Consider the following 26062-nt stretch of genomic DNA (forward strand, 5'->3'; position numbering starts at 1 on the left):
CTCGCGCTTTTCGGTGAGAGTAAAGGCGTTACAGTTGCAGAACAATTAAAAAGAAACGTTGAATGCGTACGTATGTGTAACTAATGGCAGACAATTTATTTAGTTTTTGTCGATAATAATCCTAACAAATAACGGAATGGTAGCGATTCGAGGTAGATACGAATGGGCGATAGTTTATGCTAACGCGGCTGCGGGGGTGTAAGCCAGGCCGTTAAGGGGTGCGGCGTAGGCGAGCGGCGAGGAGTACGCGGCGCTGTACGCGGCGTAGGGGTAAGCAGGGTACGTGGCTATCGCCCTGGCGGCAGCGGGGAGACCGATCAATCGGGGACTCGCGATCTGTTGTTGTCGCTCGGCTTGTCCGGTCGTCTGTCCGATGATCCGCGCGGATTGCTGCGCGGTCTGCTGCTCCTGCCGCCGCTGCTGCTGCTGCTGCTCCTGCTGTGGATGCTGCTGGATCTGCAATCTCGACGACCGTCTCTGCTGCTCCTGCAGCTGCTGCAACTGTCGCAGCTGCTGCTCCTGCTGCTGGTGCTGTTGCTCCTGCAACTGCTGCAGCTGTTGCAACTGCTGACGCTGGAGCTCCCGCTCGCGCGTCGTTGGTTTCGCTTTCAGGGGGCCCGACCGGGCGTCGAGCACCTCGACGTCGGAATCGGGGCCGACGGCGGGGATCGACGGCGCCGGGACGGCAGCGGGCGCGGCCGGGATCGCGACCGGCGTCAACCCGGCCGGTCTGAGCGGTAACACGGGCGCCGCGACGGCGGCGGCGATCGCCGGTTCCCTGCTGACGATCGCGTTGAAGCCGTTGATCGGATCGGCGGTGTACTCGACGATGCGACGCGTCCCGTCGGCCTCGATCAGGCTGTAGCTGCCGCGCACGATGTCGCCGTTGCGGGTCTCGTACTGGGCCTTGGAGTCGCCGGTCACCGCGTCCTGCACGTCGTACGCGAAGCTGTACTGCGGCGCCGGGTCGAATTCTTCCAGCTTCGCCAGGGGCACGGCCGCGGCCGCTGCCGCTATCGGCACAGCGGGCACCACCGCCCCTCGGGCGAGCACCGCCAGTCCCAGAAAGAAGAAGAGCTGAAAATTAATGTGTAATCTCGTCAGCGACATTCTAATTAACTTGTCTAGCATTTTAACACTTCGTATTTTAGCTACGTCCTATATCTTCACTGGGTCTAAATAATCTACATATTGATATTCAGCGATAATTAGTATTTAGTAGATAAGTATAGATAATAAGAGATAATAAGTTTAAATAAATATTTAGATAAGTAGAAACCAATTTCGAAATACAGTCCTTTACAAAGAAGATTCTAATGCTCGAGCTTTCCTTCCAGCTTCTCTCCCTTACCGTGCCGGCCATGTTTGCGCGCGAGAGGACCACCAGAAGAGGACTGATGCCTCGGGGTAAGATCGTCCGTACTTTTATACGTCGTCGCTTTTGTGTCATCGGACGACGATGATGCTCCCTGCAGCCACCTACGCCCCACCTAATCACTGCTTCTGTCTCTTTCTCTCTCTGTCTTTCTATGTCTTCCTCTCGGGGACGTCGTGTGGCGACCTCCGCACGGCGATCATTGCAATGTACAGGGAGTCCGACCTGCGGTTGTACCAATGTACGCGCGTTTATATTTCTTCATATCACCGCTGTCCGAGTGTCCGCCCGTACACGCGACTTGGATGTCAATATGCCGAAGACTCGAGAGCTCGAGGCCGTTCGACGAAATCGGGGAACCGCGTACCACCACGCTGCAAGACCTGAGCATCCTCTTTCCCCTCGCCTTTCTTAGCTGTCGATAGAATAGATACGCGTACCGTGGGAGAAACAATACATACGGAGTCTTAGAAGCAGGATATAACGTATATTTACTCGAATTGAAAGAAAAAGATTGCCGACAGTAAATCAGACGACATCTCAACGAGAAAAAAAGCTGTAATTTGAAAGCGATGACAAAAAGCTTCTACGTAACATTATGATAATATTAATTTACATATTTCATCAATGTAACAGATATTATTCCATTGCATTTTCGACATGTATGGCAATGTTCTTTTTTTATTATAATATTTTAAATTGCGCTTTTACAGTATTTCTGTGAGGGGAAAAAAGTGTTTTTTTAAATTGTCAGCCTCGATGTTTGGAAAAGGATAGACAAACACGTTGCCTAACGCACTTATTAAATACCCGACGCGAGCGAGCAATTGATAACCGAAATAACGCGTAACGTACGCAATGCACGTATGCACGCGTGTCGTGTGCCAATATGTCGAATACAGGCGGTCGTCTATCAAGGCCGTTCGACGAAAGCTCGAAGGTAGCCAAATATCCCGCAATCGGGCTGAACTCTATTGTATATTCAGTAGGAGCGACGATGAACTTTGCTAACACGAATCGGTTAACACGAATCGCGTACTATTGCGTTAATTACCATTCACGTAATCGGTAACCGCTGTTACGCTATCAATTCTCACTGCATACCTCATGACAATAGATGTACATACATTATGATCTCACACATCCTGAATGCATCAAATATATTTCAATTTTAAATTCGTAAATATGGACATTTTTCTGTATGCTAAACTTTTTTGGAAATCCAACATTTTCTTGGATATTAAAATTGTATGTATTGGATTCGAAAATCAATTAAAACGTAAAATCGGTTCAAATAATCAATTTCAAAATTATTGCGCACATCCTATTTAATAACATGATCTAAAAGAACTTAAATTACTAAAAAAGTTAGGTGCAAGAGATTGCTCTTATCAATTTTTTGTTTAATAGAACGTTATATATTTTAGATTGCTGTCAACACGAATTCGACGACGTCATGAAATCTAATCTCATTCAAGCTTAAGGTTCATAGATACATATTAATTTAGAAAGTAACGAGTTTTTTTAGGAAAATAAAATTTTTAAAGAATTTTATGATTATAAAGGATATCAAAATGTTACGAATTTTTTATTTTAAAGATTCTTTTATGCATCTCTCATTTCGATATTATATATTTATGCATCAATTTCGATATCTACTCAAAATTAAATAGACCGGATTAACTTCGAGAAATTAAATTTCCTTAAATTTCGAAACTAATATTGCAAAAATATGTATTTCTTAGAGATTTCTATGTAATATATGAAATATAAATATCGCAGTATATGGAATATGATATATATTCCATATAAAATTATCATAAAATTTTCATAAGTATCGCGTCGATGTGCATATGTGTATGTACATGTGTGCGTATCTGATGATCTGTAAACTTTCACAATTATATTCACAAAGGAGAGCCAGAGTTTATGGCCCGAAATCTCATTCGCAAGGTTTACGTACCATTACATAACTCAACGTCTTTATCCACATAACATTAATTCGCCCATTGTAAGCAAACTCGTTTCGTATAAACTCACGATAAATTTATATGAAAACATATTATCGCTCGGCGCGATAACGGTCCGAAGGTGCAAAGGATAAAAAGATCGGCACGTAATCTTACAGCAAAGTTTTATGTAAAGGATAAAATTAATCCGCACACAGTTTGTAAAAAAGTCTTTAATAAAAATCAATACATTAACAATGCAGCAACATCCATACATTATATATTATATAGTGTGACTAGTTCTTGTCCATCATCATGCATAATCAGTATCACATCCTTCAGGGCTGATAAATGAGTGGCGGCGCGGGCGCCGCGACCTTGACGATGGGTTTCACCACCGCCAGAGGTTCTCGACGAACCACGGCGTTGAATCCGTTCACGGGGTCGGCCGTGTACTCGACGATTCGCCTGGTACCGTCGGCCTCGATGAGGCTGTAGCTGCCGCTGACGACGTCGCCGTCCCTGCTCTCGTGCTGGCTCTTCGCGTCGCCGGTCAGCGTATCTTGAACGTCGTAGGCGTAAGTGTACTGGGGATGAGGATCGTAATTCGTGGCGTCAAATGCGGCGATTGGAAGAGGCTGCGCGGCCAGGGGGCCCGGAATACCCGGTACGCCCGGACCAGTTGGAACAGCTGGGATGGCTGGGACGGGCACACCTCTGCATACCGCCAGCACCGCTGCAGCCAGGATTATTAACTGTAATATAATATATTAATATAAATTATTGGTATTTTTCAGGTAAGAGAAGAATATAGTCTAAGAAACTTTATGAAAATATAAGAAAATTTCTCTATCATTTTTGTTACATGTAGTTTAATATATACATCTATAAATAATAATAATAAATAATTATATATAAATATATAAAAATTTATAAATGTTATTTATATTTATGTGTATTTTTTTCTTATACTTATTTTTTACTTTCAATAATTTCTTATTGTACATTTTTCTGCTCATCGCATTTTGCATTTGTGATCATTTTAAGGATGTTATATGTTACATTTCTTAGTCAATTACATTGCATAAAACTTATAAGAAACTGTAAGCACACTGAAATTGTGCGTTCCCCACGACAAAGATTGCTCGAGAAATTTTCCAAGCTCGTCGATTAAGCGAATTTCGACGCGCAAAATCTGTGCGCGATTCTTCGGCGTACCTTGATAACCATTTTCCTCTCAATGTGGATCGGTAAACGTGTCGCAAACAAGACTGACGTCCGGACGAGCGGTGACAAACGTTTTTATAGGAGCGTCGGGGTGGTCGGCGGCCGCCGGTCGCATCCCTCATCGCATCGTAAGCAGCCTACGAAGTACGTGACGCGGATGACAGAAGTTTCGCTCTCGATTTATGACTCGCCGATACACATAATGTGCGCGCCGGACGAGGAAGAAAGTCGGGGCGCGCCGAATTGGCCGGTTTATTAAATTTCTCACGGCATCGCTTATAGCGTTTTTCACTGGCAGAACTGGTGCGCACTCAGTGCACATTAAAGCCGTTGTACACTGATTTAGTATCTAATATTTAAAGTAAAATGCAAATATTTCGACTGATAAAATACTCGCAGTACATATTTTACCAAATAGTGCAATAAAGAATATTGAGGATTTCATGATTTAACCCGATTATATTAAACATACACTTTACGTTGGTTTGTGTACGACGGCTTTAATGTGCACTGAGTGCGCACCGGCTCTGCCAGTGAAAAACGCTATTAATCGCGCTCGCCGTTCACGGAACGGTCTCGGGAACGCTCGAATGCACGGAATATTAATTTTATCGCGTAAACGCTACGAGCAAGTGAATATATCGCGCTCGTTTGTTTTTTTTTCTTTTTCGTACACGAAATCGTTCAAATTATCCTTTTCTTCCCGTGAAAATTATAAACGACGCACGCGAGACGCCGCGTTCACCGCGCTATAAACGATGCGAAACCAGTTTCGAAACGTTGTGGATTTCAACGGGGGGTGTATAAGCGATACGTGAGCCGCGCCGCAATTTCAACGGGAGATTGCCGAAAGCGGGCTTGAAGATAAAGAACGACGTGTGATTTAACGCCGGGCGTTCCTTTTTTTTTTTTCTTTTTGAGCGAGATTGCGAAGATTACACGGCGCGAGGCGTGAGGAAACGAGATGAACGCGGCCAATAATTCTCCTATGCAACAGCGGCCGGCTGTTTTGCTTTCACCCTTGCGTAATTCCGGCGGTTTTTGGTACCAGCTATATAAGTGTAACGCTTCCGCCACACGTCGGGAGGTGACGGATCGGGAATATCAAATGTGAGCAGGGTGATTCATTTTCGGGAGAGTCTCGTATTTCGCCTTCGGTTACGAGGACGCGCAATACAATTGTTGCGCCCGTCTCTGCATTAGAGAGCTTCCGCGATAACGCAGAAATTATAGATTCCAGTATTCCAGCAGGAAGAAATAACACGTCTAATAAAGCATCAAACTGCATCGCGTACGCGTTGTTGTAATTAATAGTAAAATAAAAAAAAAATGTGATCTTCAAAATTGTCCTTCTTGTAATTTTGATCTTAATAATTTCTTTTTTGTAAACAATCATGCCGCGTGATCCAGCAAGCTTGATCAAATTTATATCAAAGTTTGCTACAAAGCACGCCGTTTTCCTTTTTTCACATATAAAAAAAGAAGTGTCTTATCGAAACTAATTAACGCGTCATTGTTTCGCATATACGCAACAATTTATAATCTTCTTATAAAAATTTCAACTTTTTATTTCAACTCTTCGTCTTGGTTGAATTATATGAATAACTTCATTCAAACAAATTTTCTTCGTTTAATATAATCTCATTTTAAAATTTCACGGTTGAAACTAAAGAAATTTTCAAGAATCTTCTTTTTTTGTGTAATTAATTCATTATTAATTAATATTATATATATATTTTTTAAATCAATTGTCCAAATAAGAATTCGATAAGGTACTTGCGGAGCTTTTTTATCTTAAGATGTCCGGAGTTCCCAAGACATTGCGTCCCCTCCGTTTGCGTCATAAAGAAAGACCAATGTGCCGATCGCCGCCGGAGGAGACAGATTACAGCCTCGTTAGGCGAGTGAATCATCTTCGTGTCTCATCTCTTCTTCCTTCATAAACAAAAATGAGTCATTCAGTGTGTATAATTAAAGAGGACGAGCGCCGATCATGACCGTGAAACGAGTTCGCAAACCGCTCTCGCTTATGTAACGTGATATCACTGTGATGCTTCTTCATTCCTCGCGTTCTTCCTCTGCTGCATCTCGGAAAAAGAAAGATCCGCGCGAATTTATGTAATTAATGGTGTGTGTTGTATGTACATACTATATGGAATTACGTAAAACATTTGATGTGATACAATGTGTTCGGAACCCACCATGCACCGTGCATTATTTTAAAGGACCCCGCACGATTCTTCTGAGAAAAACGTTTTCGGTCAATTTGCTAGAATTTGTGACATGTTGTAGTTCTTGTGTTTCTGATGAAAAGTCTTAAATTTCATCAACTTTCTATGATTAGCTTCTGAATTATAGATAGACATTTGAAAATCTTCTTCATAAGAACTACAACACATATCACATATTCAAGCAAATTGACTGAACATTTCTTATAAGAATCGTGTGAAGTCCTTTATAACAGTATATTTAGAAAAAAAAAAGAAATTAATTTCCAATAGTCGGAAATTATATGCGCATTCTTCCACGAATGAAGACTTTAAAAGAGAATATAAAGAGACTATTTCTTGTAAATATAAAAGTTTCAATATTATGCTACTCTCTCTCTCTCTCTCTCTCTCTCTCGTACATAAATAAATGATTTTGATATTTATTTGATGTCCGCACTGATACTTTATTCAATGTTCAAACAATTAAGATAATTTATTTAGATATGAATGAGTAATCTACATCTTATCGATAAACTTCGCACACATAAAAACGTCGTGTACACGTAGATCTCAAGCAGCACACATCTCATCACACAATCGGTGCAATAAGTTTGTTCTTTATAGCTGAATTCTTTCTCCTTTCTCTTCAACGTTTAATTAAACACCTATTTCACTTTCAGTGCAGAAAGTATAAAATACAGCTACGAAGAGCAGACATAACATAATACGTGCATGTAAATTCTGAATTTACAAACGCCATCGATATCTTCATTTCGCGATAATGTGAGCACTGCATACGACGTGAATAACAAGCGTTCGATATTACGTATTACAAACAGATAATCGTTTTAAGTAAATTCATCGTTCTCTAATACTGTTTATATTTCTACATTTTCGCAAGAAAATAAAATCGTCTTAATTAACGCACGCCTCTGTCGATTCGTTTATCTTCAAATACTGTTGATTGAATGTCTAACTCGGAATTTATGTCATGTATGTACAATTGTCAGAGTTTGATTATAAATTTAAAAAAATCATAAATCGATGCAACGATACATACATTAAATATAATATACGTAAGATTTTTTGTATACAGGGTGTCACCAAATTCACTATTTACACAACAATATTCCTTATCAAAAATTGAGTCAAAAAGTCCAGAGTCATTTTTTCTATAATGTTTAGTAAAATAGTAATTATTGAGTAAAGTCAATCCACTCAGCGCCGTTCTTTAGCCGACCGATACGTCAGTGAGCCGCGCGCCTGGTAGTATGCGCTCACTCATACTACCAGACAAGCGGCTCACTGACAATAACGTATGGCTAGCTAAAAGAAAGTTCTAGTTGGATTGACTTTACTCAATAATCACTATTTTACTAAACATTACAGAAACAAATGGCTCAGGACTTTTCAATTTTTGATACGGAATATCGCTGTGTAAATAGTGGGCGCGAATTTAATGACACTCTGTATATTATCAGCTGCCAAATTTAGTAGTCGTATTTAATAATAATAATCTCCGTTTTCTTTGTGCAGTATATAAAAAATATACATAAAATATTCAGACCTACCCACAGAATCATCACATCATTATTTTATATTACTCGAATATTAAAATAATTAAAAAACATGATAGAATTATTAGAAGCATTAATATCTCTATCAATCTGTTTAAATCGGCATAATCCAACGCGTTAAATAGATTCACATGGATATCTTATTAGGAGATTGGCAAGCAATCTTCACATATGATTTTCATACTGGCCAAACATTGCAAGTTCAACCATTCAACCATTTGAAATAGAATTGCATTAGCATACTACTATTTAAAATTAAATTCCTAGTAACAAATTAAAAAAAAAAAAAAAAAACGGAGCATATTTTCCTCTTGTTGTTTATGGCCACGTGATCTTCTGACGTTTTTTCATTAATGATTCCTGAAAATTCAAATATATCCGCTGTTATTCACTTAGAAATTACAATTGTACAAATTTTACAAAATATACTTCTCGATAGAAATAAACAGTTTGTTGGTAAATATTTCATTCTACAGATTTATTCATAGAATAGAAAATCTTCTTTTAGAATCTTATCTGTAGAATAGAAAACCTTGGCTCTTATCTAGTCTTACCTTATCTAGACTTATCTAAATTACAGAAAATTACGATATGTATACCTCGCTCTGTTCCTCGCAACTGCGTTTGCAAATTCCATTGTATCCAGCTTCCACTTTCGGCGTAGAATATAATCGAATATTCTTGTTCATTGGCTTCTGATCGTTAAGGGGTTTCAGTTTATCTGTCTGAGGATGACACGTTTGAGATATCCTTTTGTTTCCACTGTTCAAGCCTGCAGCTAAGCTGTACATATCGTCATCACTGAAAGAAAAACAAATTTGACGTTATTAGAATAAAATATGTATTCCGTTAATAACAAAGTATTATATTGATTAATAAACAACTTACCTTTCAGCTGTAACAGACTTTTCTAGTATCATATCACCTGTACTCGAGCTCTTGGCGTTTCCACGCTGCCGCTGAGGTAAAGGCATTGCCACTCGTTTATACATTTCCAACAGCTCGCTTCTACATAGTTTCTCACACTTGAAGATCTCGATGCAACTCTGTAACGAAAAAAAGACACAGAGATGTAATTAAGAATATGCCGAATATGCCTAAAACAACACAAACGTACAATGGCAAGTTTCTTAAATTACGACTTATAACAAATAATCACTAATTAATAACGCATAGCACATACGAATACTGTTTCTTTCATTTCGCTGATAATTTAGAGTATGTTATCTTGGTTTATAAATTTATACGTGAAATATGATTCATAAAATTATACACAAAGTACATACAGAGTGACTATCTCAAATACTTCTTTGTAATTGTATTTTGCGTTTGCGGCCAGTTGCGCCACCCTGTATATCTTGGATGACGTTTAACCTAAACTTTGCGTCGTTCGCACGAACAATCTCGATGCTTCAAAAAATTCAGATAAATAATGACTGCTATGTACACGTGAATTATTCCGTAATAAAAGCGGACGTGATAGGAAAGCGAAGTAGAGCGTAGAGCCGACGGACGAGCCGAGAGAAGTTTTGTAAACACGCGCCTAACCTCCGCGACGACTTACGCTCTTCAAGATCTCGCGGAGCTGGTGCTCTGACAGCGACTCGGGGTGCGTGAGCTCGTAGGTGTCCAGCCTCCACATTCTCGCCTACGCTTCCTCGCCGCGTCAGAAGAAGAAACCGCGGACGGCCTGACGACGGACATCTCACACGAGCGCGAAGCGGCGCAATACGGTCGCGGCCGTTATCGGGTTATCCCCCCGTCGTTATCGCCACCCGCTATCCGGCTATCGGATGCGCGTGGCGCGAGGCACAGGCACACGGGAAATCCGATAGGCATAATTGTTACGGTTTTCCTTATTAATCATCATAATGACAAGGCTGCACGTTCGGGGAGCGCGCTATTAAGCGCTATTGCATCGTTCTATCTTTATCGCTCATCAGGTGTAAAACAAGGATAGAATAAGCAAATAGCGCTAATAGCGCGCTCCCCGAATCCAGCCATAATGACGATTGATGAGCGACAGGAATAATAATTGCTTTCCATTTACAATATTTACATCAAAACTCAGATAATTCTCACTTGTGATGTCATTCTGTCTTTATTATTCATTAATTCCCAAAAAGGATAGAACGACGTCACAAGTGAGAATTATCTGAGTTTTGATATAGTAAATGGAAAGCACCTAATGTGATTCATGATATATATGTCGTATGTTTAAAGAGAATGTTTTCAAATAAACGAGATAATCTTTGCAAACACATGTGGTTCTTTTTATTTTCAATTTATAATTGTGAAATATTGGAATCATATTTTATACACGTCAACGTTAATGTTTACTCGCCCCGCTGTTCCGACGAGGGAAAAGCAACTTGTGAAAACTTTGCGAGTGAAAACTTGATATCCGATCGTTATTTTATGATCGTTAATGATTATATACAAATTATTATTTGATGTGTTAAAATAATAAGAAATTAAATATTGCGTTGCAGTGCGGCGCGAAGGTTTCTGTATCATATTTGATAGTTTGTTGATTTTTAAAAACGGTTTAAAATTATAGGCTTGAAGTTTTAAAGATTGAAATTGCAGATAAGCTGATAACTATCTTGATAACTTTGTCGATTTTGGAGAATAAAAATTTTTGTCGCTAACAAATTTATATAAAATATTAAATAAATAAAAATCAATTAGGGCGTAATCAATCTTTGCGTCGCCAATGGTCAAAAAGCCTAAAATAAATAAAAGAGAGAGAGAGAAAGAGAGAGAAATAACTATCGACCTATCGATTTCTTTTCCCTCATTCGCGTTTGCGCAGTGATGTCTTCGTCGGCGCCGGACGGCGGTTTCGGAAGCGTCTTGCTCAGTTGAGGTTATGATTATATTATACGTAAGCTGCAAGGTCACAAAACTGAATGTTCATGTAGCTGTCAAATAGACAAAATATTCTTGCCGTTTCATTGAGTTTTTTTTGTAAGGAAGTCACAAAGATTAGGTGAGTGCTCACGGAGACACGATACATATTTATCGGTATATTATCACTACATTGCCACGCAACATTTGCATGCTGTTATTGGCATCATGAGTTGTTCGAGACGATTGTTACGAACATATAGCATACGATACGTCGCTTATATTTGTAAGTATCATTCTTTAAAGGTACCCAACACAATTTCTCCAACATGTCTGGCGGTATGCTGTACGGCGGGGACGAGATAGGAGCATTGGTCTTTGACTTGGGTCACCATTCACTGAGAGTGGGCTATGCTCAGGAGGATACCCCGAAGGCAGAAATCCCGGCTGTTGTCGGGATAGGAGAGGACGCCAATGGGACGGCCAACAAGGTCGAACCCATGGATATCGATGATAAGAAGCCAGACAGCAATATCACGCAAAATGGGACCAAGTATTACATCGACACCACAATTCTCCATGTTCCAAGGAAGAACATGGAGGTTGCGAGTTACATGAAAGACGGCATGATTGAAGATTGGGATCATTTCGAGAAGGTGAATGAACGGTATTTCATGCAATTTTAAGACCCGTACGTACGTATCTGATTCTTCACATTGAAATCTTGGCCGTACCATTTGTTTGCTAGGTCTTGGATTACACGTATTCGAAAATAATTCAGTCCGACGCCGAATATCACCCCGTACTGTTTTCCGAATCGCCGTGGAACGTGCGCAGCAAGAGAGAAAAGTTAACCGAGTTGATGTTCGAAAAGTACAACGTCCCGGCTTATTTTCTCGTGAAGAACGCAGTTTTGGCCGCGTTCGCCAATGGCAGAGCGACCGGTATCGTCGTTGATAGCGGCGCCACGCATACGTCCGCGGTGCCCGTACAGGATGGATTTGTATTGACACAAGCCATTGGTAAATCGCCCCTTGGCGGGGATTACATAAGTATGCAGTGCAGACAGTTCTTGCAGGTATGCAAGTATTACTTGCATGTTCATTGGTGTATATTTTTCAAACTTGGTTGTCTTATCTATTTTAAACGAATGCAGGATAACGACATTGACTTGTCACCTCCATATATGGTGGGCAGCAAAGAGGTGGTTAAAGATCACGATAAGCCACGGTGGATTAAGAAGAAAGGTTTACCCGAGGTTACCAAGTCCTGGCATAATTACATGGTGAAAAAGGTGATCCAAGATTTCCAAGCCACAGTTCTTCAGGTATCGGAAACGCCATTTGACGAGAAGATCGTTTCTACAATTCCTGCAGTTCAATACGAATTCCCGACTGGATATCATCAGGTATACATTTTATATAATGGTTCTATGATGCCGTACAAATCTCTGGGAACAAGATAATCGAAGGAAAATTATTTCAAGGACTTTGGAAGTGAAAGATTTCGAATACCAGAGGCATTATTTGATCCCAGTATAGTACAAATGCGTGGAGGCATGGTCGGCAATACTATGTTAGGAGTAGGGCATATCGTCACAACCAGTGTTGGCATGTGCGACGTTGATGTACGACCGGCGTTGTACGGAAGCGTCGTAGTAACTGGTGGCAACTCGTTTATTCAGGTAGAATTTTAACAGATAGAAAATTAGCTAAACGAACCATCTCATATACTGACAGAGTACCATACATTTTCGCAGGGATTCCCGGAACGTTTGAATAGAGATTTGTCCATGAGAATACCCTCCAGCATGCGTCTTAAATTGATTAGCGCGAACGGATGCGCGGAAAGAAGATTTGGAGCATGGATCGGCGGCTCGATACTGGCGTCGATCGGCACTTTCCAACAAATGTGGATCTCCAGTCAGGAATACGAAGAGAGTGGAAAAAGTCAAGTAGAAAGAAAATGTCCTTAAAACGCGATAGCTCTTCGCATGGTTCGTATTAGTGTCAGTGTTTGTGTAAACATCGCACAGAGAGTGAGTACAAGTTTTTTGAAACGTGAAACTCTACGTCTACGATATTATGTATCGTTTAAATGCAAATTATGATGCATATATAGAGCACTTTTTAAAATAAAATCTTTTTATAATGTTGTATCATGATAATATACTCGTGACGTTATTGAATTAAACATCTGCTAGTATATATGAATAAGCGTATTCTGCCTGTAAATGACATTTATACTACATTGTTTCAAGTTATATTATAAGCAGATGACATAGGAAAATTGATCTTTATTTATTACCGATATGTGCTGCGTGCATAAACGACGAAAAATTTTGTAAATTGTAATAAGATTTTTTTATAAAAGAACTCACATGCCATAGCAGTTGTCATGGAAATAAATTTGTTGTTTGTTGTCTCTTCGACTTCGCACATCCTCGCATTTGCACAATGTCCTCGGTCTCGTTTCACTGCCAAGTAGTGTTAACATGCATCACGTTGGAATCGTGAGTGCCCGAGCCCACTTACAGTAAATGTCGTTGAAAGCGAAACGGAGTATACGTTCACCCCGGAAGGGTGAAGGGTGTATAATTATCCTTTGTGACACATACATGTATTTTGTATGGAAATAAATAAGTATAAGGTACGAAAGAGAGTACAAAGAAAACCACCTGTCTCTTCAAATGCCTTATTAGTGGTTAACCGGGAAAGTAGCAAGCTGCATAAGTAAAGACACGAACTGAAGAAAAGGTCTTAAATAGTTTGTCTTTGTGTCTCCAATAATGAAAGACGTTGGCCGTAGCAAATTAGCTATCATTAAGAATGAAACATTAATGAGCTATGGAAGGGTAGTTGTAAAGTCAACATTTCAAATTTTGTCTTTAGATAGATCTTTAATACAGTAGAATTCACTAATTGGGACTCAGTAGTGATCAGTAACGTCTACTAATTGCTTGTGTAGAATAAATTAGAAAACTTAATTAAAAATATATAGAATACTAACAGCGCAAGACCGATAATGTGGTTTTCAACATCGAAAAATTGATAATATTTGTTCGTAGATGTCTCTAATATGGTTCCTATCAATATTAACTAATAGATCCGATATATAAAGTTCGTGCCCGCGCGTTTATCTCTTCCAAAACTTCGTATGTCCTTTCGATGAAAGTAATATGGATATCAATGATTACGTATTTATTAATAAAAAGGTTTTGAAGTTTGTTGGCCTTTATCCAACGAGTATCGTGAGATATATTGTGTGTTGTATGTGTATGATTACTATTGTTATACCGCAAGGAATTCAAATTTATGAGAATTGGGAAGATCTGTCTACTGTATTGGAAACGAGGTATGTATTCACAATTGCCCATTACTGATGACATAGCGGACTATTAATGTTGTATTACAATTTGACTGCTCGCTTTAAGAAAGATTTATAGATAATTCTATTTTATTTGTTTTTATAGTTCAGTATTGCTCACTATTTTACTTGCCATATTAAAATCGCTAGTTTGGATAAGCAATAGAAGAAAAATGGATCCTTTTATACGATACATGTTAACGGATTACTGGGATTTAATGACAACGTGTATTTCGGAGAAACACGCGGATGTATATACAGTGTAAATAATTTTCCAAACTACAAATACACAAGTGCGTCTACAGATACATATATATTACATCATGTTACTTGCAGATATGTGAAGAAAGGATATTTATATACTAAAGGATATTTATTTTTGATTTGTAATTCTTTAATGTTCTTCTTCAGTCTACCTATGATTGAGATATTTGTTGCTTTAATCAAAGGCCCTAACGATAATAGTACAAGACATTTTCCGTTTTTAGCTTTATATCCAGAATCTTATTATAATTTTCCGATGTACGAGGTAAAGGTCTTATTTTTAGGGCCAGGGGTTTGTTGAAATTGTTGGTGTAATAATATTTGTATGTATTCCCGTTTACGTAGATTATTTTTCTCTCACAAGTGGTAGCGACAAGCTTGTGTGGCCTTGTTATCCTGGGAACTGATACTTTAATTGCAACAGCATTGTTTCACACATGTGGCCATTTCAAAGTACTTCAAAGAAAGATAAAAAATATTGATACTGAAATTAACGTTAGTATTTACTTCAGAGAACCCTTTTAATTATAAATTAATATATTTGACAATTATGTAAACATATCAAGTTTTTTGTTTAGGTACAACATGGATGCATTGCAGAAAATATGCAAAAAATTAAATTGCATGTGATAGACATTATTAAATATCATTATACGATTCTCTGGTAATAATTTTAAACAATTAAACGTACATGTTTATTGTAACGTATATGATAATATATGATCGTGAAGTAAAATGTTACGATTTTGCACCTAGGTTTTGTGATTATATGGAAACAGTTTTCAGCCCAATGTTATTTCTGCAAACATTAGCTAGTAGTCTCATAATATGTCTGGTAGGTTTCCAAGTTGCGAGTGCAGGTATAACTGTAAATATAATCTCCAAGTCGGTTAAATACGTCTCATATTTAATCATGGCACTTTTTCAATTGTTGCTTTTTTGTATGCCCGGTGATGCTTTAATATATGAGGTAACAATAAAAGTAGTATTTTATTTAAAAAAGACATATACAGACAGGCGCACATATACATACATATACGTGTATTATATATATGTTGTATCATAGAGTTCCATGGTCTACAAAACTGTGTACGCAATTGCTTGGTATAAATTGCCAATTTTATTAAAAACCGAGATACATTTGCTCATATTGCGTAGTCAAAAACCTAGTAAAATAACCGCTGGAAAATTCTATGTAATGCACCTGGAGAATTTTACTGGAGTAAGAAATCATTACTTCTTGCATTACAAAATGTGTAAAAAAATTATGAAATTCCTAATTCCTAATATATATGTATATAAAAGATATTTTAATTCTAATATTTTTAGGTGTTGAGCACAGCTGCTTCATACTTCATGTTGCTCCGCAGTTTTGGCGCAGACGAAACTACTGTTAAATTATAACTGAACAAAATATTAAATGTGTAATTAAGTAATATAATACTAAAAAGAAAAAAATTACAACATGAAAACTGCGTGTAGAAGCTTCGGCAATAGTATGGTTCGTATATCACTGTCCATTAATATACATATACTCTGTCCAACGAGAGATTGAGAGTAGATCGGACGAAAACTCGTCCGTCTCGCGCAGGTCTCCCCCTAAGGAAGGTCTAGAAAGCCCTCCTCCACACTGCCGTGCCGTATATGATCGCGCTACGCTCTCCCCACTTTGCCCACCTATGCCCAGAAGCACTCTCAATTCTCAATCTCTCGTTGGACGAAGTATATATGCAGGATACTTTTGTTTCAGCAATACTCGTTACAAATATGCTCCCCAACCAAAATACATTTGGCACAGATTATCTATATTTGTCGCGTCTAAAATTAAATGATTAGTTTGCCCTTCGACGCTAAGATGTAAAGCAATATTTTCTGCCTTTCTTCCAGGATATCGCATCAAACCTTTCAATCGTTGCTCAATGTTTTTTATATGTTCTACGGCCTAAAGCAAAAATAAATGGATTATTCTCATATCTTTTCTTCTATAATTTAATATGAAAGCACATATTTCTTATACCTTTTCATTTGTTTTTTCAGCTGCGTCACCAGGTTGATTTTTGTTCCAACTAACAAGTGGATCGTAGACAAAAGGTGTGAGTACGCTCAGCAATGTACTCGATTCTTGCCGAAGTACTCGCATAGTAATTTGGCAGGCGCGTCTGAATGGTCCTTCGATCTTTAAAGGACCCATAGCATCTACCATATTATGTGTCAAGCGAAATGGTACACGTTCAGGCCAATCAAAAAGTTCGCCCTAAGAATTACAGTACATTAATTAGGATAAATAGTTAATAAAATAAGAAACAAGAATTACTTGATGTGTGTGTGTGTGTGCGCGCGCGCGCGCATATTAGATATGTGTATGTAAAATATATGTGTTTTATAATTTTAAGTTGAAATTCGTTTATCGAATTTCTAATACCTAATTGCTAAGTATGAGACTTACTCTGTTAAACAAGCAGTTGAAATCAACATGTACGCAATCTCCGCATGTAGAATCGAACAATATATTTTCTCCATGGCGATCACCAAGCCCAAGTATGTATCCCACCATGGACATGACAGCAGTAGTCCTAATATATGCGGTGCGAGCTTCATACCTTTTTCAAAAGTTAGAATAATTAGATAATTGATATCTGTACATACACAGAATTACTAAGAAATATATATGAGGTATATTTTACTGGCACATACCATCCATATGAATCAGGAAACATAATGCGAAACCAATCGCTGAATATAGGGGGATGTCGTGGCAATAGCTTCTCCACAAATAATTGCCTCTTCTTTTCTAATGGATCTCTTAATGCTAATGAGAAGATAGAAATGAGGTAAAATAATTCTTTTTTTTACATGTTTTGAACATTCTCAATATTCATATTATAGCTTACCACATAGCATCGTTTTATATTCCTTATTTGTAGGTGCAATGCCTCTCTCTCTATATAGATTTATAAGAGTAGGTCGAAGACCAACCAGATTTGGTACCCACTCTATTAAACCGCATTCTTCGTTTAAAGGCACCACGCTCTGCAAATCAAGGATAGTTGATAACTTATTGAAATCAAATCTGAACAAAATGTATCGCTGGGAAGCCTTACTTACGTATGTGCGTATATAAAGCCTCCTTTGTCGTGATTCTGGATCATTTTGAAGATACTTATTCACGATATCATTAAATTCCATCAATCTGAAATCTCTGCGTAAATCGTCTTTCGGCTTACACATGAAGAGATATTCTTTGCCATCTGACCCCCTCAGCGCTATTCGTCGCGGCCGTTGAAGCGACGGCATTACTACCACGTTTTCTTCTATCTTTGTTATATGTACCCATCTCCTATATTACAAGTATAATATAAAATAAAATCGTGCTTTTACGAGAAAAAAGAATAATGTTTTAATAATAAATATAATATGTACCATAAGAATGGATTATGATTCTCAACTGAAGCGTTCTTTGGTGGAAGATGTAGTTGTCTGAATTTCGTTGTTGGCATCATGATCGAGCTGAAATCCTTAGTTGCAAGTAACCTTGGCAAATTTTTTGACAAATAACTCACAGTGGTATTTAGCGTTCCCTATTATAAAATGAGAAAAATTTTATTACATGTATTATTCTTCAATTCTTGGTACATTACACGTATTCTTCCATTATAATTAGTTTTGCTTCGAACAATTGAATAACTTACTTCTGGTATCGATTTATTAGACAATTCAATCAGTCTTTCCCAAAGTCTGTGGAAATCTTTAATAAGTTTAGACATGTCCGGGGTTTTCAACTGTGGGTGATTTAAGATCTCTTGACATCGTTTTTGACGCGCCGGATACGAAGACTACAACAAAGTAAAAAGTGTTTTATTATATTTCTATCAATAATATAAATGATACAACAAATATTGTATATATTATTAATAAAATATACATTAAAAACTGATGCCATCATCCATAAGCAATGTTGTGGATACGCTGAAATCAATTTCACTAAAATCGCGCGAAGAGTACTTCGAACTTGCAGAGATGGATGACAAATCCTCGATATAAGTTGGCTGAATGCTGTCAGCCACATAAATGTCGGTAATCTATGATGGTAGACCTCTGAAATGTGAAAAACAATTCGTATTCTTTAATAGTATAAACACATTGTTTAGTCATAAATCTTTTTCTATGATTTGGTTCAAATAGATACCCATGATTTGAGTCATCTTTAACAGCCGATCTTGGCGAAGTTTAATAATATCTTCCGATCCGGAAGTGATTGTAGCACGAGAAGCGTTATCCAACCAGATGGTCAACATCTTAGGCATCGAATGATGAATATACTTGCAGCCATATTGAAGCGATTTACCATAAGAATGCATCATGTGTATTTGCATGTCTCTTGATCGTATAAACACGTAAATTTTATTATAACTTCAATCATATCGTGAACAAAAATTAAATTGTATAGAAACACAAACCTACCGTCTATTTCTATCTTTGTCATCTTCAGACATTCTCTCAACAACAGTATCATAATACTGAGCACACGCCACCCAACTTTTTTCCCAACCTTTCCATACGTCAAGCGCTTCTTTATAGTTAAAGATACAACCATCTGTATCGACGTTAAGTGTTTCATCGTTGTATTTTGCAAAAAGAAGCTTTGCCTGAAAGAAGTGTAGATATGAAATAACGATGTTACTTTCTGACACAGTCAATTAATTTTATCTTTTAGCATTATAGACTGTGGTGTGCCCCTACCAAAACGGCAGCCCGGCACCACAATAAAATTAGCCGTGCACGGGCAAACGCGCTTTCTCGTGAACGCCTAGCTGCGTCGACTAAAAATATAGGTATAAATAAATTTGACAAAAATACTCATTGCTCTCGTCGGCCGATCTAACCAAGAGTTGAATTGGGCACATACTCGCAGAGACGCGAGTGGTATTTTTGGGGACACACCACATCAACGACCTGTACTCCAAACAAACCTTTGCAAAGTGTCTTCTTTCTTCGTTACAATTTCCTATGGATAATTGTTTGTAATATTGCGCTGGTTGAAAACAATTTGAAAAACAACGATTTAAAGTGGTAAAAGCATCTTCCTGGCAACCCTTCTGCCAATACAATTGAGCTTGTTCTATGTATAATGGTTGTGGTGGACACGTATCACTGGCCGATAAAATATGCATATACGCTTGTTGGTGCAAGCCAGTCCTAATGGAACAACTCATTTAACACAGAAATTACCAGAAATATGAAAGGAGTATATCGTATATCGTACATACTTTCTAGCAATTTTGGCGCTCTTCAACCAGATTTTGCCGATTTCTTGCTTAAGCATTACATTTTCTGTATTTTGAGTTTTTCGCTGTAATTGTACAGCTAGATCTAAAGTAGCTCTGCGCATACTCAGAACAAATTCCACACCGCGAGATGTTCTCAATAATTGTCCACGTTTTTCCCATTCTCCCAGCATCGTTGGAAGTCCTTCTGCATTGTTCAACATCATTGAAGTTGCTTTATCAAATTCATTCAATATATGTAATCTGAAAATGACATCTCATTTTACATGCTACACCTAACAAATACATTTCAATTTAAAGACAATATAATTTATTAATACTTACTTCATAATGTACGAGTAACTCTGTTGATAAGCTCCGGGTCGAGAAGCGTCTTCTAATAATGATACTAAATTCTTCTTTAACGAGAGCAAATCTGGTTTTATTCCCTTTATGAGATCATCTAGTAATACGTGTTTTATATTTTTTTGCGAGGAATCTTCAAATCGAGAGAAGTGAGAAAGTCTCCAAAAAAGCTCACGTTCGGTTATGAGAGGCTCTAATTCTGGCCTGTCATATCGAAAAAATGTTCCAGTTTACAAATAACTTAACTATATGTACATTTATTCGTACTGTAAAATATTACCTGTTACTCAACAGACCCTCCGTAATGTGTTTGGCAGTGAACGGTTGATCTAAGCCAAGGTAGCATTGAATCATACCTTGCAAATACGTATGCTTTGAGTCTTTTGTCTGCATGAGTCTCTCGTAACACGTAGCGGCGTCCTAATCGAATTCGTATTCAAGATGTAATTTGACTAAGTAAAATTACAGCTTTAATTACAATTGTCTAATTTGTTTAACAGTACCTGAAGCTGTCCATTGACTTCGTGAGCTAAAACCAACTGTTGCAAGGTAGGGGATTGATCTTGAGTCGCCAGAATACCAGATACTCCGTCAGGCTCATCGAGTTGTGCATAAATTTTCTGCAATAGATAGATCTACATTGTGAAACAAGAAGAAATGTGTCATATACACCATGTTAAAGCATGAATCGTTACATACGGCAAGTAAACCTCCTTCTGTTAACTCTGATAAACCCTTATTACTGGATGCCATATGTTGTTCTAAATACATCAATGCACGGTGGTATTCCCGTGATTGGTAACAACCTTCTGCTATTACCAGACTGTCTAGTCCAGCGCAGAATTCTGGAAATATTAACAAAACAATTAATCATATCATATCTGATCTATACAAATCATATGAATTAATAATACATGATAAAATAGACACATTTTATTACAAACTTTTTATCGCTTCGTATCTATCATCTTGAAACAATCTTCGTTCTCTGAGCCACCTTTGCAAATGATCCAATACACAGAAGATTATCTGTTCCAATCATATAAAAAGATTTAACAATAATATTAAAACTTAACGTCAAATAAAATTATCAAAAAAACTTATGCTAACTTGTGAACAGCGTGTACGTCTAGTTTCTTCCGAAATTCTCTTCTCATCAGTCTTTACAGTCTGTGCATATCTAAGTGGTCGATGACGCAGAAGTTCAGGATCTAATACCGATTTCTGTCTAACATTGATCACGGCTAACATTTCTTCTCTAATCTTAACATGTCCTTCTCCGTTATTTGTGATTATGTGTGCTAATGGATGCAACATAGACATGTATATATTAAAATTGTTTAAATAGATTTAATAGACATATCGAACGCTTTAACTTACACACAATGTACGGTAGACAAAATATTAATGTTTTTATATCTCGTTTAAATGCCAATTTGCATGCCTGTAATACATTATTGAGCATTGTATCATTCACAGCATTAGACATACTGCACAGCCAGTTATAAGCCCAGTTTTCAACTGAAGAACCTGCTTCAGAACTATAAATTTGTGTATCAGTTTTCGATCAATGTAATGTAATAGTAGTTTGAAATTTCATATAAAGATTACCCGTAAATAGGATGCGGGAATTCATCATCGTCACTAACAGTCGCTATCTTGTAATGTGAAGTCAGAAAGGGGATAATAATCTGTTGCGTGTTGGGTGGTAAATTATTCCATAATTCACTATTTCGACCTTGCGGAGAAATATCATATGCTTTCAATATTTCCTAGAAAATAATATCATATTGATAAACAGAATTATAATTTTATTGCAAATGCATGTGTAGAATATGTATGTGGGATTTCACACCTGTATAGCAAGTGAAAAACAATCCATACTTTGGCTGTTTTTTTGCAGTTGAAAAGCCCGCACATGTTCGGAAAGCAGGGCACACGCAAACTCTTCATTCATGTCTGATATAAATTTACTAGCCTCTATGACATAAAAATTGTTTCAACAAATTTAGAAAGAGATAAGGATCATTATATTTATTATGATAAAAATATAAAGCCTAATACCTCTAGAAATAATTCTTCGCGGAAGAAGACTCGGTTCGATAGCTCCTAATTCTCCGAGACATTCCCCATAACATAAACGGATAGATTCATCTTTATCTTGACATCCAATCAGCAGAGTATCTAACAGCTAAAACATATGGATACAGTAAATATATAATATACATGCGTAATGCATTTATATAAGTAATAATTATAAACGTACTTCAACGATTAATGGATGGACATCGGTGTCGCTTAATATCATTTTGTTAAGCTCACTACGGTGCTCCTCCAAAAACGTTTGCAAATGTTTCAGAGCTCTAATTCGCACTTCATCAGTTTCGTGAGTAATGCGTTTCAACCACAATTTTAAATTGGCATTAAATCCCTCAGGTCTGAAATTGAAGATTTTTATAAAATACACAAAAAATTGTAAAATACACAAGTTAAGTATACATTAAATATAGGTTTACCTTGCTTGTAAAATATATGCTTTAACTATATCAGATATGTGAGCGGGAGCTTTCATGTCATCTATAAAAAATAATTCTGAAATGTGGCTATTATGTCCACTATTTTGAACAATGAGAAACTCTAACATATCATTGACTTTTTCTGGAAACATTTTTTGCAGTGATATTAACGATACGCATATTGTTGGAAACAGCGATCCCAATTCTTCAATAGCTATGCTGAAAACAAATTTTTGAGAATCATCACTTCAGAATATAATTAGCATTTCGCTTGATATTTCTTTGACATACTTGTTAATAAATGCATCCCACGCATCACAAGCCAAGCGCGAGAAGCCTGGTCTTTTAAATCCAAGCGAGGTTCGTAACGTGGCTAAAATTTTATATCTAAGCGGAGTTAAGTAAGTAGCACCCATGTAACGAATTAAAACGGTCAGTGAAGCAAGTGCAGATTGTTGTGTAAATTCATCTGATTTGGGGCCGAGTTTTATATCAAAATTCACCAATATACCATGTAATCGTTGATTCAAATAGGACACCTGTGTGCATATATATAATGCATACAACATTGCAACATTGTGCACTGATTAATTATAATATAATTATTAAGGCACTTACAACTTGTTCTTGCGTACGAAACTTTCCTCTCTCCTGATTAGTATCATATTCTGAGATGATTTCTAATAAGCCTATTATTTTTTCAGGCGATTCATAAAAATTTAACATAAGTTCTTCAAAAATTTCCTGCAAAATTATAAAAAAAATTTTATATATACATATACATATACAATATATGTATGTGTGTGTTTCTAACACATTTCATCATATTTCTCACGTTATAAAACAAGTTAAGAAAATTTAACAAAAACTGAAATTTCTTACCATAAACGACTGTTTTGTAAGAACTGCAAGACTAGTTTCTGTTATTTTTGTCACAAGGTTCAAACATCCTGTAGTTATTTGGAGACGCGTTTCTAAGAACGCATAACTGCAAATGTACTAAAAAGAAGAAAGAGAAACATACAGTATACAGCTCAAATTATATTATATCAACACAGTTTAAATCATTAAGCACATAATTTCACATACTGGAAAATATTCTTGAAGCATTTGCTTTATGTCCATGTGTATCAATTCGGCTATATCGTATAAGAGTGGATTTGCATCTGGCACTTCAACGATAATGGCGATCAGAAAGCAAACCGCATAATGACCATCTTTGTACAGCAATTGACGTGATCCTTCATAGCCTATACATTTAGCAACGCGATGTACTGTAGTTGCCATATTATATGAGACACTTATATAATTGCTAACAGCACGTTTCATTAGAAGCTGCAAAATAAATTGATAACGCAAAGAGATCATAATTTGTACACAACAATCTACATGTGTATATACATATAATTATATATAATAATTACTTTCAAGGTATCCTTTCGATATCGAATGTATAGAGCTTTTGGAGAAACGTTCAGAAAGTCAGCAACATCCCGATATGCAGCTGTGGCAAATGCCACAGCTGCGTGTGACGAATTTGGATGCGTTATTGTAATTAAAAATACATCCAACATCCTTCTTTCTGTTATATGTAATGGAACACTAAAATTGTTACAATTGTTACATTAATTAGTCAGTTAATTAATAAAAAAAACTCAATATTTTCGCAAATTAAATTAATAGCTGTGCTACTAAATTCTCCATATCTTACCATACGAAATTTTTTGCAGTCTCAAGTAACGTATCATGTAAGGAATGATTGGAGGTGTTCAATGCAGTCATAAGAGTATTGGCTATAACGTTAATTACTAGCTCAACATACTCGTCTAAATCATCTGGTATAGTATCCGATAAACGTCCATCGTTACTTTCGAACATAGCGATCTTATTACTTAATAATTGCCCAATTATTGACGCAATATTCAATCGAATCTCAATATTCTCATCATGTATGTAAGAAAGCCATTTCTTCGTTATCTCATTCGAGTTAAATGATTTTATATGATTTGAAAAAGAAAGAATACTTTTCGAGATATGCAAACGTATGGAAACGTTAGTTGAAGAGAGTAGTTTGAAGTATGTATTAAAAATATGAGCGTAAGCTCTTGGCAGATGCAAGTTGGATTTGACGTCTTTTGTCTCATTATCTGTACAGCATTCACAATGTATTCTCCACTTTTTGTTATCCAACGATTTACTAAAAATACGTGTTATTAGTTATTCCATCATTTCATAAATATAAACATATATACTAAAAAAATACCTTAATAAAATAATTCTTCCTTTCCCTGACGAGACACAGGCTACTTGACCTAAGACGTTTGCAAGAGCTTCGTGTATTTCCACTTTCGTCGAAGATAAGGCAGTGTTTAAAATATATTGGCAAACATCTTCTAATTTTATGTTTGGATCATTCAATAACAGCACACTGTGTCTATATTTCAATATAATTTTACGATTAATATAAATACATGCCATTTAAAAACGCAGGACAAAATATAAGAACACTTACGACACTGCTGCAACAGCTATTTGCATTTCAGCATTCAATATACATGTGCGTAGTAATTTTAATCTTTCCTTTCCTTTGCCATGTATGCATAAGATTTCAAGGCACTCCGACATTGTTTTAACATCAAGAGATTTTGCTCTTTGCACCATTTTTTGGCTAATGTCCATAGATCCTTTGAAATCTTGTGTAAATGGCAATGCTAATATTGATTGCAGTAGAACTTTATTCGATTCATTGTGAGCCATTAAATACATTAAAATTTGAAAGATAATCTGCTCATTCTGACATTTATCAGAATTTAAGTTTTGTATGAGAATCCTTAATATAGTATTTAACTCGTTTTCATATAGTTTAACTTGAATCTTCTCTTTCTCTAGCCACAACTGCAGTAAAGATTGAGCCTTAATAATATTTAACACTTCTGTGAATTTTTCAACTTCTATGAGATTCATTAATTTGTTTGTTAATAATTTCCATGGCTCGCTGATTTCTGTTGCGAGAATAATTTTATCTGGTTCAGTAGCCCGTCGAATATCGATAAAAACAAATTGGACAAGAATCTCGATAACAGTCTAAAATAAATACA

At 37.0% G+C, this 26062-nt stretch overlaps 5 protein-coding genes across 7 annotated transcripts in view; 2 read left to right on the top strand and 3 right to left on the bottom strand.

Moving 5' to 3' along the window:
- Positions 1-174: 174 nt before the first annotated feature.
- Positions 175-2484, bottom strand: LOC112454672 (chromatin modification-related protein eaf-1-like). The gene is made up of 4 exons (XM_025016174.1): positions 2430-2484; positions 2231-2382; positions 1502-1600; positions 175-1077 (listed from the first exon to the last, which is right to left on the bottom strand). Exons 1-4 carry the CDS (start codon positions 2482-2484, stop codon positions 175-177), a joined length of 1209 nt encoding a protein of 402 aa, XP_024871942.1.
- Positions 2485-3647: 1163 nt separating this feature from the next.
- Positions 3648-10151, bottom strand: LOC112455513. The gene is made up of 4 exons (XM_025017479.1): positions 9903-10151; positions 9227-9384; positions 8938-9139; positions 3648-4079 (listed from the first exon to the last, which is right to left on the bottom strand). The coding sequence occupies exons 1-4, from the start codon at positions 9978-9980 to the stop codon at positions 3663-3665; spliced, it is 855 nt and encodes a 284-aa protein (XP_024873247.1). The 5' UTR covers positions 9981-10151; the 3' UTR covers positions 3648-3662.
- A 1016-nt stretch (positions 10152-11167) lies between these two features.
- Positions 11168-13612, top strand: LOC112454969 (actin-like protein 6B). The gene is made up of 6 exons (XM_025016629.1): positions 11168-11330; positions 11495-11844; positions 11937-12266; positions 12345-12596; positions 12675-12872; positions 12948-13612. Exons 2-6 carry the CDS (start codon positions 11518-11520, stop codon positions 13161-13163), a joined length of 1323 nt encoding a protein of 440 aa, XP_024872397.1. The 5' UTR covers positions 11168-11330; positions 11495-11517; the 3' UTR covers positions 13164-13612.
- Positions 13613-14348: 736 nt separating this feature from the next.
- Positions 14349-16239, top strand: LOC112455756 (odorant receptor 13a-like). Of its 3 annotated transcripts, XM_025017910.1 has the most exons (8): positions 14349-14542; positions 14661-14816; positions 14891-15083; positions 15164-15313; positions 15397-15482; positions 15575-15788; positions 15885-16040; positions 16148-16239. In XM_025017910.1, the coding sequence occupies exons 1-8, from the start codon at positions 14367-14369 to the stop codon at positions 16220-16222; spliced, it is 1206 nt and encodes a 401-aa protein (XP_024873678.1). In that variant the 5' UTR covers positions 14349-14366; the 3' UTR covers positions 16223-16239. The 3 variants fall into 3 exon arrangements, with proteins under 3 accessions (XP_024873678.1, XP_024873670.1, XP_024873688.1); XM_025017902.1 differs by having other exon boundaries at positions 15885-16224; XM_025017920.1 differs by having other exon boundaries at positions 15575-15653; positions 15885-16224.
- A 1-nt stretch (position 16240) lies between these two features.
- Positions 16241-26062, bottom strand: part of LOC112455772 (serine/threonine-protein kinase ATR-like) — an 11585-nt gene continuing 1763 nt past the window's right edge. The window contains exons 6-38 of the mRNA XM_025017933.1: positions 25477-26048; positions 25228-25398; positions 24676-25161; positions 24389-24566; positions 24054-24299; positions 23847-23963; positions 23583-23708; positions 23256-23503; positions 22965-23183; positions 22715-22886; positions 22513-22639; positions 22304-22428; positions 22060-22220; positions 21829-21989; positions 21559-21749; positions 21393-21477; positions 21148-21293; positions 20952-21068; positions 20729-20868; positions 20428-20652; positions 20086-20346; positions 19789-20014; positions 19280-19464; positions 19005-19195; positions 18741-18913; positions 18508-18651; positions 18239-18396; positions 17924-18155; positions 17710-17848; positions 17513-17627; positions 17265-17418; positions 16836-17072; positions 16241-16760 (exon numbers count right to left, since the gene is read on the bottom strand). Coding sequence (XP_024873701.1) covers positions 16578-16760; positions 16836-17072; positions 17265-17418; positions 17513-17627; positions 17710-17848; positions 17924-18155; positions 18239-18396; positions 18508-18651; positions 18741-18913; positions 19005-19195; positions 19280-19464; positions 19789-20014; positions 20086-20346; positions 20428-20652; positions 20729-20868; positions 20952-21068; positions 21148-21293; positions 21393-21477; positions 21559-21749; positions 21829-21989; positions 22060-22220; positions 22304-22428; positions 22513-22639; positions 22715-22886; positions 22965-23183; positions 23256-23503; positions 23583-23708; positions 23847-23963; positions 24054-24299; positions 24389-24566; positions 24676-25161; positions 25228-25398; positions 25477-26048 — 6411 coding nt within the window. The 3' untranslated portion in view covers positions 16241-16577. The remainder of the gene's footprint in view (positions 16761-16835; positions 17073-17264; positions 17419-17512; positions 17628-17709; positions 17849-17923; positions 18156-18238; positions 18397-18507; positions 18652-18740; positions 18914-19004; positions 19196-19279; positions 19465-19788; positions 20015-20085; positions 20347-20427; positions 20653-20728; positions 20869-20951; positions 21069-21147; positions 21294-21392; positions 21478-21558; positions 21750-21828; positions 21990-22059; positions 22221-22303; positions 22429-22512; positions 22640-22714; positions 22887-22964; positions 23184-23255; positions 23504-23582; positions 23709-23846; positions 23964-24053; positions 24300-24388; positions 24567-24675; positions 25162-25227; positions 25399-25476; positions 26049-26062) is intronic.

This window comes from Temnothorax curvispinosus, unplaced genomic scaffold (assembly GCF_003070985.1).
Source record: "Temnothorax curvispinosus isolate PA1 unplaced genomic scaffold, ASM307098v1 QBEX01000525.1, whole genome shotgun sequence".
NCBI classification, from domain to species: Eukaryota; Metazoa; Arthropoda; class Insecta; order Hymenoptera; family Formicidae; genus Temnothorax; species Temnothorax curvispinosus.

Excerpts from the sequence above, each read along its gene's own strand:
- LOC112455513 (XM_025017479.1), bottom strand. The coding sequence starts at position 9,980 with ATGTGGAGGCTGGACACCTACGAGCTCACGCACCCCGAGTCGCTGTCA. Across the intron at positions 9,140-9,226 it reads AAGTCTGTTACAGCTGAAAG|TGATGACGATATGTACAGCT; the intron begins GTAAGTTGTTTA and ends TTTTTCTTTCAG. Across the intron at positions 4,080-8,937 it reads GTTGCGAGGAACAGAGCGAG|TTAATAATCCTGGCTGCAGC; the intron begins GTATACATATCG and ends ATTATATTACAG.
- LOC112455756 (XM_025017902.1), top strand. The coding sequence starts at position 14,367 with ATGGATATCAATGATTACGTATTTATTAATAAAAAGGTTTTGAAGTTT. Across the intron at positions 14,543-14,660 it reads TCTACTGTATTGGAAACGAG|TTCAGTATTGCTCACTATTT; the intron begins GTATGTATTCAC and ends TTGTTTTTATAG. Across the intron at positions 15,314-15,396 it reads ATATTGATACTGAAATTAAC|GTACAACATGGATGCATTGC; the intron begins GTTAGTATTTAC and ends TTTTTTGTTTAG.
- LOC112454672 (XM_025016174.1), bottom strand. The coding sequence starts at position 2,484 with ATGAGGTATGCAGTGAGAATTGATAGCGTAACAGCGGTTACCGATTAC. Across the intron at positions 2,383-2,429 it reads GGTTACCGATTACGTGAATG|CAAAGTTCATCGTCGCTCCT; the intron begins GTAATTAACGCA and ends GATTCGTGTTAG. Across the intron at positions 1,601-2,230 it reads CGCGTGCATACGTGCATTGC|GTCGGACTCCCTGTACATTG; the intron begins GTACGTTACGCG and ends GTACAACCGCAG.
- LOC112454969 (XM_025016629.1), top strand. The coding sequence starts at position 11,518 with ATGTCTGGCGGTATGCTGTACGGCGGGGACGAGATAGGAGCATTGGTC. Across the intron at positions 12,267-12,344 it reads AGTGCAGACAGTTCTTGCAG|GATAACGACATTGACTTGTC; the intron begins GTATGCAAGTAT and ends AAACGAATGCAG. Across the intron at positions 12,873-12,947 it reads GTGGCAACTCGTTTATTCAG|GGATTCCCGGAACGTTTGAA; the intron begins GTAGAATTTTAA and ends ACATTTTCGCAG.